The sequence below is a fragment of the Ochotona princeps genome, chromosome 33 (assembly GCF_030435755.1).
Source record: "Ochotona princeps isolate mOchPri1 chromosome 33, mOchPri1.hap1, whole genome shotgun sequence".
In the NCBI taxonomy this organism is placed as follows: Eukaryota; Metazoa; Chordata; class Mammalia; order Lagomorpha; family Ochotonidae; genus Ochotona; species Ochotona princeps.
In genome coordinates, this window is record NC_080864.1 from 37,578 (window position 1) to 53,957 (window position 16,380).

The 16,380-nt window shown below is 55.3% G+C and overlaps 1 protein-coding gene across 11 annotated transcripts; it reads right to left on the minus strand.

Annotated features, from left to right (window-relative positions):
* Positions 1–1,532: 1,532 nt before the first annotated feature.
* LOC101531130 (lysosomal alpha-mannosidase-like) lies at positions 1,533–15,124 on the minus strand. Of its 11 annotated transcripts, XM_004595728.2 has the most exons (24): positions 14,978–15,124; positions 14,241–14,343; positions 13,926–14,099; positions 13,273–13,466; positions 12,954–13,086; positions 12,562–12,707; positions 11,796–11,912; positions 9,143–9,225; positions 8,939–9,059; positions 8,784–8,862; positions 8,502–8,611; positions 8,116–8,223; positions 7,705–7,821; positions 7,024–7,209; positions 6,038–6,135; positions 5,839–5,956; positions 4,647–4,765; positions 3,919–4,020; positions 3,679–3,766; positions 3,474–3,554; positions 3,134–3,361; positions 2,347–2,502; positions 2,146–2,248; positions 1,533–1,732 (listed from the first exon to the last, which is right to left on the minus strand). In XM_004595728.2, exons 1-24 carry the CDS (start codon positions 15,119–15,121, stop codon positions 1,593–1,595), a joined length of 3,048 nt encoding a protein of 1,015 aa, XP_004595785.2. In that variant the 5' UTR covers positions 15,122–15,124; the 3' UTR covers positions 1,533–1,592. The 11 variants fall into 11 exon arrangements, with proteins under 11 accessions (XP_004595785.2, XP_058513984.1, XP_058513983.1 ...); XM_058658001.1 differs by lacking the exon at positions 11,796–11,912; XM_058658000.1 differs by lacking the exon at positions 7,705–7,821.
* Between the last annotated feature and the right edge of the window lie 1,256 nt (positions 15,125–16,380).

Sequence of the window (16,380 nt, forward strand, 5' to 3'; positions counted from 1 at the left end):
ACAGCAATCTCCTTTGGCATGCCCAAGATCTGTGGTTGAAACAGGTTTGTTTGGGGAGCTAAGGGGATGCCCTGGCTGGGTTGTACCTTCCACTGATGAGTGTGAGAGCCAGAATCTGGATAGCAGCCTGGACTGGGCATGGCATGGGTGTGGACTGGGTGTGGGGTACATTAGACTGGGTTCGACTCCAGCACCCACTGGTACTTGTGAGAACCAGGGTGGATGTAGAACAGGCTTGGCTAAATCTCAGCTCACACTGAACCACACGAGAGCTGTCAGTGTGGACCAGTTGTGACAGGGCTGCAACACCCAGCAGTAACAACCAGATTGAGTATGGGCAGGTTGGGCAAGGACACAGTTCCTGCTGAATAAGAGGTGGACAAAGCCAACCTAGGCCAAGGACTCACGAGGGTATGCAAGATCTACCACTAATAGGACACCTGGTAGAGGAACTTGGGAAAATCCTTTGTTAGGATTCAGTCCCTGCAGGTGAACACAACCAAGGCAGGGAGCAGCTGAGGTCAGGCCAGGTTGCAGTACTTGCCGGCATACATGCGGGTCAGGTCTGCAGAGCAGGCCAGGCTGGGCCTGTTCATAACATCCACTGGCAGATTTGAGGACCAGGATGCGCTACAGGAGGGGCTGGGCCGGGCCAGGCTACAACCAACCAGTTCACACTAGGGCCAGGATAGGAGGCTGGCTGGGTTGGGATAGACTGCAGCACATACCAGGTGGAGCAAAACCTGGGGCAGGCTGGACCAAACCAGAATGAAGCACCCACTGCTCAATGCTGAGGTGAGGCAAGCCATGTCAGTCTGTGGGTGGTGGGTCCCAGAATCGTGAGGGTGGGGCATCTGGCAGGGCCCGGGTTGCCTGTCCCTGGTCTTTGGGCCCACCTGTGTGGTTGGTGCCAGGTCTGTGAGCCCCGGGGGTGGAGGCTCCTGTGGAGCCTGGGTCCTTGGGCATGCTTGTGCATTGGCTGTCAGGTCCACGAGCATCAGGGGTGGAGGCTGTGGAAGGGACTGGGTACCTGACGTGGGTCCTTGGGCCCATCCACCCCAGTGGAAAAGACAGAGTACTGGATGGCTAGCCCAAATACAAATAGAGGATATGGAAGCACATTGGGGCCTGCAGAGGACAGCTGGTACCATATACACATACTGCTAAATGTGCATGTGACACCTAGGGAACTCGTGTGTTGGTGAGTGGCATAATCCCAAAGCAGCAGCACATGTGTTCTAGTGGCAGAACTAACCCATTTGGGTCACTACATTCACGCACCACCAGCATTATAAGCAGCTCTCCTGGGAACCCAGTTTTGTCACTTCTAATCTAATGCACATAGAGCACACTGCATTGAAATGAAGCATGTTGAACACCTCACAGAAAGCAAGATTCTGTGAGGCCATTTGGGGAGTGAACCAAAGGACAGTGCCCTGTCTTCCTGCACTTTGCCTTTCCTTCAGTTAGGCTTTGGTGGCCTTATAGAATCATGCATTCTGTCTCCTTCCAGAAACAGTCCCACAGTGACCTCATGCTTAGCAGTGTCACTTTAATGGCATTGACGGGTGACAAAGCAGCAATCAGAGAGCTCAGAAGTCTAAGGGGTCTTCTCTGTGGCTCCAGGGGTCCAGTTCCCCCAAGACTGAGGCCACAAAGGTGCGGATCTCCATGGGCTGCAGCGTGATGGTGGTCGGGTCCACAGGGGCAGCAGGGGGGTACGGTGCAGCATCTAGGGAGGGAGTTGGAGGACCGAGAGTAAGATGGGTGCAGAATTCCACACCGTGAGCCCACAAATCTATCCTAAACATCTCCTCCCGAACCCATTAATGACATCCCTGGAACGAAATTCAACACTTAGGGTTCACAAAATCCTCTCCAACACATGGTCCATATTCTAAGAGCCGCAAAGCAATCCCAGGAAATGGTCCCCTTCCCAGAACAATCACCTAGGGAGACCCTCAAATCATGTCATGCAACCAAGTGTTCAGTCCTCAATGCTTATGAATCATTTGATGAACCCACTGTGGGCTCAGCACTCCTGCCTGGATCTGCCATGGATACTCTCACTCTATCCTGGATGCCTGCCCACATTCTCCTGCCTCCTGCACTGCCCACAGCTGCCAGCTACAGGCAGGAACCCACCAGTGTCTGGGGTCCACTTGAGCCTGGAGGCACTTTCTCGGGGCTGGTTGGCCGCCAGCGTGGTCTCCTGCAGGTGGGTGATGGTGACGGTGGAGAACAGGTCCTGTGGAAATCATGGAAGGGCCCGGAGTGAACAAGCAGAGCCAGAATTCCCCAGTGCCTCTGTCTCTCCTGGCTCTTGCCCACCTCTGCTCTCCTTACTTGCAAATTCAAGGTCACAGGAGAGCTCAAGTTGTGTCCTGAGTCCTCCCCAAGGGCGAATTGGTGCTCCAAGCGCAGCAGCAGTCTGTCCGGGCCCCAGCGGGCCAGTGTGAGCAGGTGGACAGAGGGCGGGAGCTCCCTGAGCAGGCCTGAGAACTGTGGGAGGGGTAGGCAGGGCCTAGTCAGGGAGGGCGGGGCATGGACCAGGACGGCGGAGCTCCCTGAGCAGGCCTGAGAACTGTGGGAGGGGTAGGCAGGGCCTAGTCAGGGAGGGCGGGGCATGGACCAGGAAGGCGGAGCTCCCTGAGCAGGCCTGAGAACTGTGGGAATGGGTAGCAGGCCGAGTCACCGGGAGGGCAGACCTTACACAGGAAAAGCAAAGAACACCACAGAGCACTGGGTGGCTCGGGGAGCCTTAGTAAATGAGACCACGAGACAGTTCCCAGGCTGAGCGGCCCTGACACAGGAAGGATATGCAGCTGGGGCAGGGCTGTGGACCCCAAAAGGCGAAGCAGGGCAAAGCGCAAAGGGTGAGTGGCTCAGAAGGCAGACTTCAAGAACGGGTAGGATTGAGGCAAGAAGGTGGTAACGAGGCAGGCGCTGGACTTTGCCCACTCAGGAGTGGATTGACACTTGGACCAGCCCTGGTTAGGAGCTACGCGAGGCTTAGCCTTGTGCTGGCCTCTTCTGAGTGAATTAAGTTCGAGCGGTGGATCCCCACTAAGCCAAGTAAAACCAGCCCCAAGTGGGCTTTATCCTGAGGCTCTGTGCACCACACGCCTCCTACCTGTGTGCGCCTTGGGGCTCCCTGGAAGTATGGAGCGCCCCCGCCTGGGGCCAGAAACACCTGTGGGGCCAGGACCTCCCTCTCAGCCAGCAGCCGATGCCCCGCGGCCGCCTGGTCTACCGCGTCCAGCAGCACCAAGTGGCGCCCTCGCACCACCAAGCCCGAGCCCTGCTCCAGCAGCGCCTCCCCGACTCCGCGGAAATCATCTCGCAGCAGCTTCCGGTGCACCTACAGGAGCGTGCCCGGGAGAGGGTGAGGGTGTCCTTCTGCAGAGTCCCGCAGGGCAGCAGTGTGGGACCTGAGGAGGACCCTAGCTTGGCTGCGGCCCCCCTACACTCACCATGAGCTCCAGCGAGCCGTCCCGTAGGCTGCTGCCCCCCTGCGAACGGTCCGTCAGCACCGTCAACTGCTTCTCCCCATCCTGGAGGACAGGGGTGAGGAGAAGTGGGGAGCCAGAGCCAGCCCCAACCCAGGTGGTGGGGAGACCCTGCCAACGAGGGGTGCTCCCCGTTCCATAGAGGGCAGCATGGAGTGTGGGAGGGTACCTTGATGAAAATGCGGGTGTTGACTGGGTAGTAGTTGCCTGCCACCACCTGGGTCTGGTTCAAGCTCCAGGTGGGCCGATAATCCCGCCTGGGGTGGGAGGTCACTGGGTCAGCCCTGGGGCTGGCTCGCCCATTCTTCCCTCTGCTGCTCTCCCATATTCCCATGGCTCAGCCAATGCCTCCACTCCTGGGCCCCAGCATTTCCCAGACTGCCCCTGGAGTGCCTCTTGGCCCTCTCACCTCCTGGTCAGGATCTCCCGGCCATTGCTGTCCGTGTAGAAGTGGCCCTTGGTGTCCAGCGGCGTGTCAAAGCGACTGATGACCTCTTTTCCCCAGCCATCACTGTGTTCAACATGAGGGAAGTGTGTGAGCCTCACTGAACTCCACTCTGTGGGTAGTTACTAGCACGGCGCCTCCAACACCAGCTGGGATGTTGCCATTCATCACAGGGCCTGGGGTCAGTCCCCCTGTGCCTCTTGCCTGGGGACAGCCCAGCCACACACAGTGGAGACTCAGATGCTATTGCTGCCTCCCAGCTTCCACCTGGACACCCGCTCCCTTTCCAATGAGTTTTCCCAGATCGTTTTGTTTAAAGGAAGACTGAATGACCCCAAGAGGGAGAGGCCCAAGAGTAAGAGATCTTCCATCAGCTGCTTCACTTCCTAAATGGCTCTGTGTTCGCACTCTACAGGACAAAGCCATGAGCCTGGAGTTCCATCTTGGACATGGGTGGCAGGCACATGAGTACTTGGGCCACCTTATGTTTCTTATCCAAGTACTCATGGGGAATGCAGTGGGAAATGGAGCAGCAAGGGACTCCACAGCCCATGGACTGCGATACCAGCAGGGCTCATGGTGGCTTAACTCCCTGTGCCACTAATCAGCCCCTTCGTCTTTGATTCAAATGTTCTTAAGTAAATCACCTTGTCTGCATTTTTCACAGACCCAAACCCATGCAAGGAACTCACGCAGTGGGTATGGGGCCCACTGTCCACTGCAGCTCCAGGTGCCGCTGTCCCCGGTACAGGCGAACCACCTGGGAACACCAGTCTGAGAAGTTCTGGTGCACTTCCTGCACTAAGGATGACTAGAAACAGAGCGGAGGGCAGCGGTCAGCCCAGCCATGAGCAGAGGTGAGTCAGGCACGTACCACCCAGCTGTGAGCCCTCCAGCAGGGTCAACCCCAATAGGTGCACAGGTATCCTACCTTCACCCACACCTGCCTGGATGTGATGCCCACACTCCCCTTATCACCAACATGGATTTCCAGAGGGGGGCACATGTACCAGCTGACTGCCAATGTCCCACCTCCCCTCCTCAGAGCAGTTATCACTCGATTGTGATGGACAGTCTTTTCTCGACTGCTTTCCTGTCTTCCATGAACTGATCCGGACCTGTGTGACGGTAGCTGTGTAAGGGGCTGTGAGAAAGGGTCTCACTGACTCAAAAACAGACAGAGTAGCTGGAACTCAGGCACCCATTATAGACTAAAGAGAAGCTGAGGATTAGGGAAGACAGTGCATGACACAGAAAGCATTGGGGTGACTGGGATCTTCAGAGCTTCCCCAGTGCACAGCCTGTCTCACTGGTAGAAAGAGAATTCCATCTGGGTTGAGTTCAGTGAATTTGGGTCAACAGTTACAACAACAGATCAACCTGTCTATGGACATGAGGAATAAACTTAAACTTCAAGTTTTGAACATGCACAGACATGAGTCCTGTCACTCTGTCTTTTCCTGCACTGAAGGAAACATCCCTGACAGGCCCCAAGAGCTGGCATCCCCAGGGCATACCTACCCTCAGCAGACTCTCCCAAGCCTCCATCCAAGTGTTACCCTTGACATCTCCCCACCAGTATCACCTCTTCATCCCACAAACCATCTTGAATCCTCCAGTTCCTGGACTTGTACTCCTCATTTAGTGCACACCCAGCCCTGCTTCCAATTCAGAGTTATGCCAACACAAATGACAGGTGTGAACGGCTTCCTATCTGATTCCTCAGGAGACAGCTGCCATGATGTCAGTCCCCTTCCACCTGCCAACATCCTACTTGGTCTGAGCCCTGTTAACTGAGGAAGATGGCATCCTCTCCTCCCTGCACTGAACCAAAGACCCACGCTGCCTAGCCGGCCATCCCCACTGCCCACAGCATTCCCGGACCTTCACCAGGTAGATCTCAGCCCGCTGGCTCACGGGCAGTGGCTGTCGTCGGTGTGGTCTAAACACATAGGCACCAGAGGACTGCTGGAGTTTCCTGTCACCTATACTGGCTTTGTACCTGTAGACAACACAGGCAAGAGTCGGTAAGGGGCTCCAGGTCCATTAGCCCCCTGCCCAGATCTGCCGCACACCTTCTTACCAGAAAAAAGACTGGCTCACAGGCAGTACAACTTTCTGGCCCATGTTCTCAATCTTCATCAAGAGGCCAGTCTCAGCACTGAATGTAGCCCGAATGTACTGTGCAGAAACGGGAGGACACACATGAATGGCCAGTGGCAGCGCCATCTTCCCAGCACTCTCTTGCCCCTCCACCTTCCCTCGCACGCCTCACGCTTGATTCCTTTAAGGACTCCCAATATCCTGTCTGCCTCACTCCATGCTTCTGCAGGTTTATTTGGTGACATGATTCAGGAGGGCACCTGTGACATCTCAGCCTCACCATCCATGTCATCTGCTTCAGACCAAAGCCAAGCTGGGCATCCTATACAGCACTGATTCCTGCACCCACACAACATGGGAGGGCCCGTGGGAATCCTGCCATTCCTTTACAACCCAAAGAAAACCACAGGTGTTGAGGGGTGGCCCAGGGATGGAGCTGCGGCTTTCCACACCACAGCCATCTCTGGATCCCAAGTTTGAGACCCAGGTGCTCTGCTTCCATTCCGGTTCTTGCTGAGGCACCTGGGAGGTCAGCAGGTGATGGCTCAAGTGTGTGCTCCAAGTACTTTCTGTGGAGACCGGGATGGTGATCCTGGTTCCTGGCCAGACTTGACTTCTGGCTTTTGGGGCCGTATGAGAAGTCAGTTATCTGACAGAAGATCTCTCTCTCTCTCTCTCACATACACACACACAAACACACACCCCTTGAAATGAATAACTCTTGCTGTTCAATAACTAAAACTGTCCTCCATTTGCCATCAGCTCTGATCTATCTGTCAGTGTCACTCATCTTCACAGCCTCAGAAAAGCCATTCAGGCCCACATGAAGGTCGTTCAAGGTCACACTACAGGAGAGTGTGGAATGGTAGACCTCAAACTCAGGGAGTGCCAACACAGGGCACGCAGAGCTCACCACACATGCAAGTTGTCACCAGCTCAGGGACACGGATCTAAGAGGAGTCTCACCTTGTTTTGGATCATTAAGACATCTGAATTGGAGTGCCGGGGAATGGACTTGGGCATGTGGAACTTGGGGTTCTGACGAGACACTCGGGCTATGGAGTAGACGCTGAAGCCCAAGGCAGGCACTGAGGCTGGGAACAGCAGCTCTGGGATGGGTATCTGTGTCTCTGCTTGTGGATTCATCACCACCTCAGGTGAGGTAGAAGGGAAACAGAGTCAGAGGCTGTGAGCTCACACAGAGCATGACATGCATTGCACACAGGTATCGAAAGCAAGGAGTGGTTGGGTTCCTGGGTGAGGAAAGGAAATCCGGGTACAGAGGGAAAAGAGGTGGGGTCTGTGTCAATCCAGGATAGAGGAGACTCATGTGAGTGTGTAAAGAATGGGATGGGAGGAGAAGGGAAGGAGCAGGAAGGGGAGAGATGTGGCAGGCATAGCAGGGAAGGAAAGATTTCATGGGAGGAGAGAGTTTAGGGGCCAGAGGCATCTGGGGAGCAGGAGTTCTCCACATTCAGGACACAGGGTACGAGAGGGATAGTCAAAGGGGACACGCGGTACAGAGATGCTCCGAGGGTCTGGTACTCAGGGTGGGAGCATAACGACATGTTTAGGGACAGAGCTGACCATGAGAGATGGGGGTGCCCATGGGTGTCCAAGGGAGAAGCAGTCACTGAAGGGACTCACATCACTGGTCACAGCGTTGCCCTTGGGGTCCTTCACAAGGAAGGTGCCTTCATTGACTGGCAGCCGCACCATGTGAGCCACCTTCCGCCCCAAGGGGTTGTAAATGGTGACCTGGAACTGGGGCAGGGGAACAGGGAGGGCATGCAGCACAGCAGGGCTTCCCCACCCTCATGCTGCACTCTCCCTGCTCACCCCTGGGTACTCAGCGATCGGCAGGAAGAGCCCCGTCTGAGCACACTGCTCTCTCCTTGCTGGCTTCATTGCACCTCATGGAATTCCCCAGATCCGGTGTCCAGAAGTCACCAAGCACCTGGTCTACACCCATCATCTGGAGCCCTGCCTCTACTTGCCATCCCTCTCTACCTCAAGCTCCTGTCATGGCCCTTGCTCCCTCCTGCCCCACCAGCTCACTCGAGCTGAAATCTGGCTGAGCACACAGAAGCTGATGTTGAGGCCCGGACAGGTGGAATAATCCTCGATGGAGCCACTGAGCCATGCCAGGGCGTTGCTCATGAGAACCTGCAGAGTGGGCAGCAAGGGGAGGCTTCACTCTCAACGATTATTCAGGCCTCTTCTGCTTCTTACCTGTGCTCAACCCCACCACACAGCAGCCTATCGGTCCCTCCTCAAAGAGGCTTTGTCCATGACCAAGGGGCTGGGCCACATTGCTTCGTTCACTCGGTGACTTATGCCTTGGCCCTGTCACGCCCTCCTCACCTATGTGTTGGCCATGCCCCATTCTGTCTGCCCCTTCATTCCATGTACACCATGCTTCCTCTCCGTGGCCTCCCACACACCTGGCAGGGTCTCCAGCCTGTGGCCAGCTTGTGTGCATAGTCATCTGCCACATTCTGGCGGGCGGTGCCAGAGATGGCATCATGGTGCTGCAGCACGGCCATCGCCTCCTCTGCAGACAAACAGGGCACAGCGTGGGGCCTCCATAGGACTCAGCCCTGCCCAGCACCGGGACAAGAAAGGTCAGGGACTGTGGGGCAGGTTAGTATAGGCTTTAAGAAGAGACTTGGGGGGCAAACCAGGGTTGGTTTCCACCTTCAACCCCATTTCTGCCCCATCCCTACCGAGGACTGTGCTGGTTCCCCAGCCATAGGGTCCCTTGTTGGCCTCCCAGCCTGTCAGTGCCTCCAGCTGCTTGCACACCTGGGGAGCAGGGCCATGTTGGGTTACCAGGCCTATCCCCCCTCCTTGTTGCCCTATGCGTCAGGGTCCCACCCACCTGCAGGAAGTTGTAGCTGACACGCTCATAGTGCTTGAGAGCTGGCCGGCTGGAGAAGTAGCCGGTCCAGAACTGGTGGGGGCCATCAGCATACGGAAAGAAGTCGTCCTCTTTTACTGACCTGCGTGTGCGTGGGCATGGAGGGCTGGATCATAGGCCAAGTGGCATGTCACCCCCTTCCAGCTCCCCAGTGTCCCCAAATACCAGGTGAGGTTGGCCTTGTTGAGTTCCCGCAGGTAGCACGCAGGGGTGGAGTAGAGCACATGGACCCGGCTCCCGTTCTCCTGCTGTTGATGGAGGGCGTTGGGTGAGCTCGAGGCAGCACTCCTTCCCCGGGACCCACGGCTGTGCATGCCCAGAGGCCCACATGGTTGCCCACATTTGAACATCCATTGGGCTCAGGTGCTGAATACCCCCCTGGAGTGCACAATCACTACATATATCTATACACTTACATACTCAGTACATGTGTGTACATAGATCATGATTAATACATACATCCACACAATACATAATCAGTACATAATTCCACATGCATACATGATCAACACACATGTCTATGCACTTACACAATCACTACATATATCAATACACTTACATACTCAGTGCATGTGTGTACATAGATCATGATTAATACACACATCCACACAATACATGGATCAGTACATGTGTGTGCATAGTGCATTCCAATACATATATCTACACAATGTATGATCAGTACACATACCCACATGCATACATGATCAACACATGTGTCTACACACTTACATCAATACACGTCTGCACACATGCATCGCATGCTTGACAGTCACACATCATCATCCACAGGTGACTTTTTCCAAGATCCCCAGAGGATAGCAAATTCCACAGATGCCTACTCTTGTAATCAGCAGCACAGTATTTCGTAGAACATATGCAATCCTCCTGTGTACTTTAAGTCATCACAAGATGTAGAATCACACTGATACATTGTAAGTACTTGAAACGCTTGTTATCCAGTATAGTTTAGGGAGAAAGTACAAGAGAAGTTTAAGGCAGGCATTTGAGGCAACTGTTAGGATTCAAGGAAGGTTGTCTACAGCCCACACCACAGAGTCTGGCTTCAGATTCCCACTCTGTTCCCAATCCGTTTTCTGCTACTGCACACCCTGGGAGGTACCAATGCCTGGGTCCCTGGGAGACCAGCATTGTGTTGGCAGCTCCTGGCTTCATCCCACTTCAAGAGTCTACCACACACATTTGGGAATCAAATCAGCAATCAGAGACCCTATGTGAGTCTCTAGTACTCATAACAAAATATGAATACACATTTTGGGGTGGGCATTTGGTGGGTGAGTTACGTAGTGTGGGACACCCCCATGCCCTTTTAGTGCTTGGCCTCAGGTCTGGTTCGACTCTTGACCCTGGCTTCTGGGAATGAACATCCTGGCAATAGCAGGGGATGCTACAGATAGCTGAGACCCTGCCACCCATGTGCAGACCTGCACTGAGTTCCAGCTCCAGCTTCACCCTGTACCAGCTTAGGTGTTGCACAAATTTTGGGAATAAAGCAGCAGGTAGCCATCTGTCTTTCAAACCAAACCAATCGGGCCCGGCAGCGTGGCCTAGCGGCTAAAGTCCTCGCCTTGAACGCCCCGGGATCCCATATGGGCGCCGGTTCTAATCCCGGCTGCTCCACTTCCCATCCAGCTCCCTGCTTGTGGCCTGGGAAAGCAGTTGAGGATGGCCCAATGCATTGGGACACTGCACCTGCGTGGGAGACCCGGAAGAGGTTCCAGGTTCCCAGCTTCGGATCGGCGCGCAGCGGCCCGTTGCGGCTCACTTGGGGAGTGAATCATCGGACGGAAGATCTTCCTCTCTGTCTCTCCTCCTCTGTGTATATCTGGCTGTAATAAAATGAATAAATCTTTAAAAAAAAAAAAAACAAACAAACCAATCAATTGTCAAAAACAGCCAAATTGTTACAATGAACAAGAAAAAGTCCAATTTCTCAGTAAACACACATTTTAAAAAGATTTATGCATTTAGTTGAAAGCAGAAAGAGGCCTTTACTGGTGGTTCACTCTTCAAATGGGCCTCAGTGCCTAAGGCTAGGGCAGGCAGAAGCCAGAAGCCAGAAGCCAGGAACTCCCACAGAGGTGATAGAAGCCCAACAAGTTAAGTTGCTTGATTCTCCAGATACAAGGATAGATAACCGGTCTGGAAGTGGGGCACCAGGGTTGGAACCCACAGTGCCTGTGTGGAAGGCAGCTGTGTAACCCAGTGAACCACACTGTTGCCCCAAGTTTCCTGCCCCCATACTGCAGGAAGTATAGGCTCTTTTTTAAAACTGATTTTCATGCACACTTGGTCGAATTCTCAGATGTCGACTCCACAGATGCAGAGAGCCACCTACCCAGTTCCACACACACATACACACCATGTCCATTCAGCAATTATAAAGTTTTTAAACAAAACTGGAAGACGGTAGTAGAGAATGCAGAAGAGCTGTGACGACAGAAGCAGGCCGAGAGGCGCTGTGTGGCTGGTTTTGAAGATAAAGGAGAGGGCACGAGCCAAGGGACACAGGTGGTGTCCAGAGCTGCAAAAGGCAAAGGCACAAGCTCTCTCCCAAAGCCTCCCAAGGGGCACAGACCTGCCATGGCCATGTTCCAGCACAGTGCAACCCGTGCCACACTGCTGACCTCAGAAGCGGGTGCTCCTGGGTTTCTGCTATTCTCAGCTGCTCGGTTTGTGGTTGTTTGTTGCAAAAGCAAGAGAACACTCAGATGGGACATGTAGTTCTGCCCTGGACCCCCGTCCTGGGCACCCAAGGACACACTCTTACACAGGAGCACCACAGGATGAGCATACTGACCTTCGCATTGACCAGCTGGATGAGCTTGTCAAGGTTCTTGAACCACGAGTTGGCGTACCCATAGTGGAAGTCACCACCCATGGTCATCACGATGTGGTTGGTGCGATAGTACCGGTGCTGCAGGGGAAAGGGCGGTTCGCAGGCCACACTGTGTCTGGCCACGTATCTAGCTGTATCTTAGTGTATACAAGGAAGCTTCAAAAACTTTGTGGACAACAACGCAGATGCATTACATTTTGTTGTAATACAATACTTATAGCCTCATTTTTCATTTTTCTGAGAGCGTTTAGATGAACCTTCATAAGTGGTCCAGATTATCATTACAGTGCAAGCACATGGGCCAGCATGTACGATTCTCTTACAATGCCCACATCCACATTGCAGCATGTCGGTTCGAGTCCCAGCTCCAATCCTGAGTCTGGATTGCAGTTTCCTCCTAAAAAGTAGCCCAGTAGGCCATAGGCCACAGCTTGGTACTTGATGCTGCCCAACCCTGCGTGTGTGTGTGGCCCACAGAGAGCCACTGGCTGGTGAGCAGCTTAGATGGGCCCACTCAGAGGTGAGCACACATCTAAACGCACAGTGCTATGCTATCTCCTGCACACTTCATTGAGGACAGCCTGCACATCAGAAGGGCTCAAGTGACGGTACCTTCATCCAAGGGCTCTGAATAGGTGTTAGGTCATGTCTGCGTCATGAGAAATGCTGTGTACACCTTGTCCCACCTTGTACACCTCAATCCCACAGGTTCTGGACCCTGGGTTACCTGGTCAGCAGCCATACGCAGGAAATAATCAACCACTTCTTGGGCATTGTACTGGAAGTCTTCAGGGTTGTCCACTATGGACCTCTCATCACACAGCGTGTCCCAGCACAGATTCTTTGGGGGGTCATAAAGGTTGGGGAGCACACCTGCAGGTCACACTAGGCTCAAAGGGTGGTCCAGTACCCCAGACCTTCCCTAAGGAAGAAGCTGGTCTGGCCTCCCCCAGGACAGACCTCAGAATTTGCAGGGACCAGGACCAAAGGAAAGTTGAAGGTCCTTGTTCCAAAATGGAGGAAGGTTTTTAGATGATGGCAGCAGAGCAGTCAGTCAGGCCCAAGGTCCCTGTGAGCCAGGGGCTCTGTGTGACTGCTGAGGTCAGCCCACAGCCTCACCAGTGAAGAGGTCAGCGGTCGGGGGCTTCAGACTGGCACTGGCTCGCCACACCAGCTCCATCTTCTTCCTCTTCATTCGTGCCTCTCTATCTTGGTAATCCACTCGCCCCAAGAAGACGCCATCAAAACCCATCTGGGGGGAGTCCCACAGGGGGTACTGTAATATGTGCCCAGCCCTCCAGTATCAAGCTCACACTGGCTTAGGAGAGGTGGGTAGAACCAAGGTCGAGGAGAGATAGAAGGAAAAGGGAGAACTGGAGCAGCAGAGGGACGAGTCCAAGCGAGGGAAACGGTGCACCTAGTGAGGAGGGCACAGCACCTGAGCAAACAGGGAAGCCTGCTCCCGAGAGTGGCCAAAGGGGTCAATGTGCCAGGCCACACGGGGGCGCCCGTCTTCCCCGAATGTCTTCTGCAGGAAGTGCAGCCCCAGGGTCATCTGGTCCACGATGGCACCATAGTGGGTGGCCGCCTCGTCGTTCATCACCCAGCCACCATTGGCAAACTCCAGACGCCCTGTACAGGAAGGGTCATGGACAGGGTTAACGGCTGGGAGCATATATGGTCAAAGGCAGTGTGTGGTCAGTGTCTTGAGCTGGGTGTGGGGTCAGGGTCTAGAGCTCTGTGTGGGGTCAGGGTCTAGGGCTCTGTGTGGGGTCAGGGTCAAGGCCTAGGTGTGGGCTCACAGTGTGGGCAGGGAATGGGTCAGGGTCAAGAGCTGGGGATGAGAAGACTACAAAGAGAAAAATGCACATTCCCAGGCCCTTCTGTCCAGATACGGGGAGCAGAGCTTCCCAAAGGAGCCCCTGGATGTGGGCTTTGCACAACACACAGGTGTCCCCCAGATCTGCCAGTGTACACCGGAATATCTGCCAGCGCACAGCCTGCACAGCAGCGCGAGGCATCTCACAGCCCAGGGCTACAGGAAGCCAAGCGGAGCTGCCCTTCCTCTTCACGTCCTGGGGACAGCCTCACCCTGGCGCACCAGTTCCTGCACAGCTTGCTGCGTTGCGTTCGTCTGCTGGTGCCACCAGCGGGAGAAGAAGGCCATCTCCACGTAGACAAACCTACGGCTGGGCTCTGCCTGCAGGGCAGCGAACACCGAGTCCAGGATATTCTTCACACCTGGGTGCAGCAGGTCATTCTGTCCTGTGGACACAGGGGTCAGGGGTCAGGTACTCTGAGCGAGCAGGAAAATCGGAAGATACTCCTAGACAGGAGCCCATGCAGGCACTGCCCCACCCTGCTGTCCAGGGCACACGTGAAAGGCCGTCCCCACCCTCTACTTACCCCCATAATAGTACTGGTCCACTGTATAGATCCAGCCCACATCATCATGTGTGTGGGCCACCAGGTGGACGTTCAGCATGTCTGGCTGCACTCTGGGACAAGCCTGCACACAGACCCCAAACAACACACACACCCCTGTGAGAAACCCCAGAGCTAAGGGGTGGAGTAGAGGAGAGCCACAGCTCAGGACACACCCTGACTGACATGAGGGTGTGGCGGGGAGCCACCACCTGACCCTGACCCCCAGCAGAGGAGGCCGGGCCCTCCCAGGCAGGACACAGAGCTGTGCCCACCCACACTGCCCCCGGGACAGCTCTCACTCAGCCCTGGGCATGTCATCCCAGCAGGAGCTGAGCTGTACTCAACCTTGCAGACAGCTGAGCTGCCAGCTGAGCCCACAGCAGTCCTAGTTTTCACATCAGGGTACTGGGACAGAGTGCAGGTGAAACCCCAGCGGGCCAGCAGAAGTGGGGGAGCCAAGCTGCAGCCCAGAGAGGCTGTGCACCGCCCCTGAGCTCACTCCGCGCCCCTTACACACAGCTGCTCTGGCCCCCTCACAGCCCTCTCTGGGATTACAAAGTTGAGGCGACTGACCCCAGCCACACAGGGCGACTGTGTCCCTGCTTGGGACAGCCACAGTTCCCAGGCGCCCGCGGGGGGCTCCGCAGCCCCTCCAGCCGCCCCCTCCTCAGGGCTTCACCTCAGCTGGCCTCCTTCCCGCCCGCGGGCTCCCTCACCTCGTAGTCCGCGGCGCGGGTGCGGCCGGCCACTAGCCACAGCAGGAAGAGCCAAGCCGGAGGGTGCAGCGACCCCCGCCCGGCGCGCCCAGCGGCCCCGCAGGCTCCGGCTCGGCCTCGGCGGGCAGCAGCGCCGGGGCTCATGGTTCCACTGGCGCCTCCGCCCGCTCGGCTGCTCCTCAGGCCGCCCGGCTCCCCCTCAGCCCGCCTGGCTGCTTCTCTGTCTGCTCCTCCGCCCGCCAGCGATCTGCTCCCAGCTCCAGCCGGCCAATCAGCGGCGGTCGCGGGCTGATGCTCGGCATGGCGCCGCCTTCAGACCCGAGGTGGCAGAGCTGAATCCTGGGATGCCTGAACCCCCAGGAGCAGGGACAAGTCCTGCCTTGGGCGTTCCTCCAGGGGCTGAGGACAATTGCCCCTTTGAGAGCAGAGGCCTCCGCTTTCGAGCGGTGGGGGGTGGTCCTGGGAGGGGAGGACCGCTGTGCACCCTGGGATAGAACTGGCTCAGTAGCAAATGAGATGAGCATGGGGTTCCTCACGTCTGGACGCTGGGGGAAACCAAGTGCCCCTTGCCGCTGCTGTTCCTCAGTCCAGCGACTGCTCACTTTTCCAATAAGAAAACCAAAGCCAGGATCCCTCAACGCCGGGAAGATCTCCTCAGAGGTCACAGAGACCACCCACACCTCTGTGTGTCTCCTTGCCCAGCTCAGGCCACCCCTTCCACTGGTTGGGGCAGTGGATCTGTAAGTCATGTAACACAGAGTTCTAGTTTACATTATTATTACTGTATTATTAAGCGCAGCTAATTCCCGCAACCTGGTTCTTTACCGTGAGCCGGAAACACCAAACACAACAAGGTATCTTAGGAAGTTTATTCCAGCGGTGCAGGAACAGGATGGAGGTGGTGGGAGTTCAGTGGGAAAAAGGTAAGATGGAGACACCTGGGGCCCCTTCTGTTCAGGTAAGCCCTGCTTCCTTTATAGCAGGTAATGCCACCACCTGTGACACTGGCATCCCATACAGGTACAGCAACAGATTCTTATGCATGACACCAAAACCAAAAGCTGCTACAAATACAACTTGGGGGCATGGGCGCATGGCAGCCTAGCAGCTAAGGTCCACCTTGCATGCGCCAGGATCCCATATGGGCAATTTGTGTCTTGGTAGCCCTGCTTCCAGTCCAGCTCCCTGCTTGTGGCCTGGGAAGGCAGTGGAGGACGGCCCAAAGCCTTGGAACCCTGCACCCACATGGGAGACCCAGGAGAAGCTCCAGGCGCAGCTCCGGCCATTGTGGCCACTTGGGAACTAAATCAGTGGTATGCATATGACTTTCCAATAAGAATAAATAAATCTTTAAATAATATATATAATTTGGACTTAATTTTCATGCTTTGAAAGACACTACA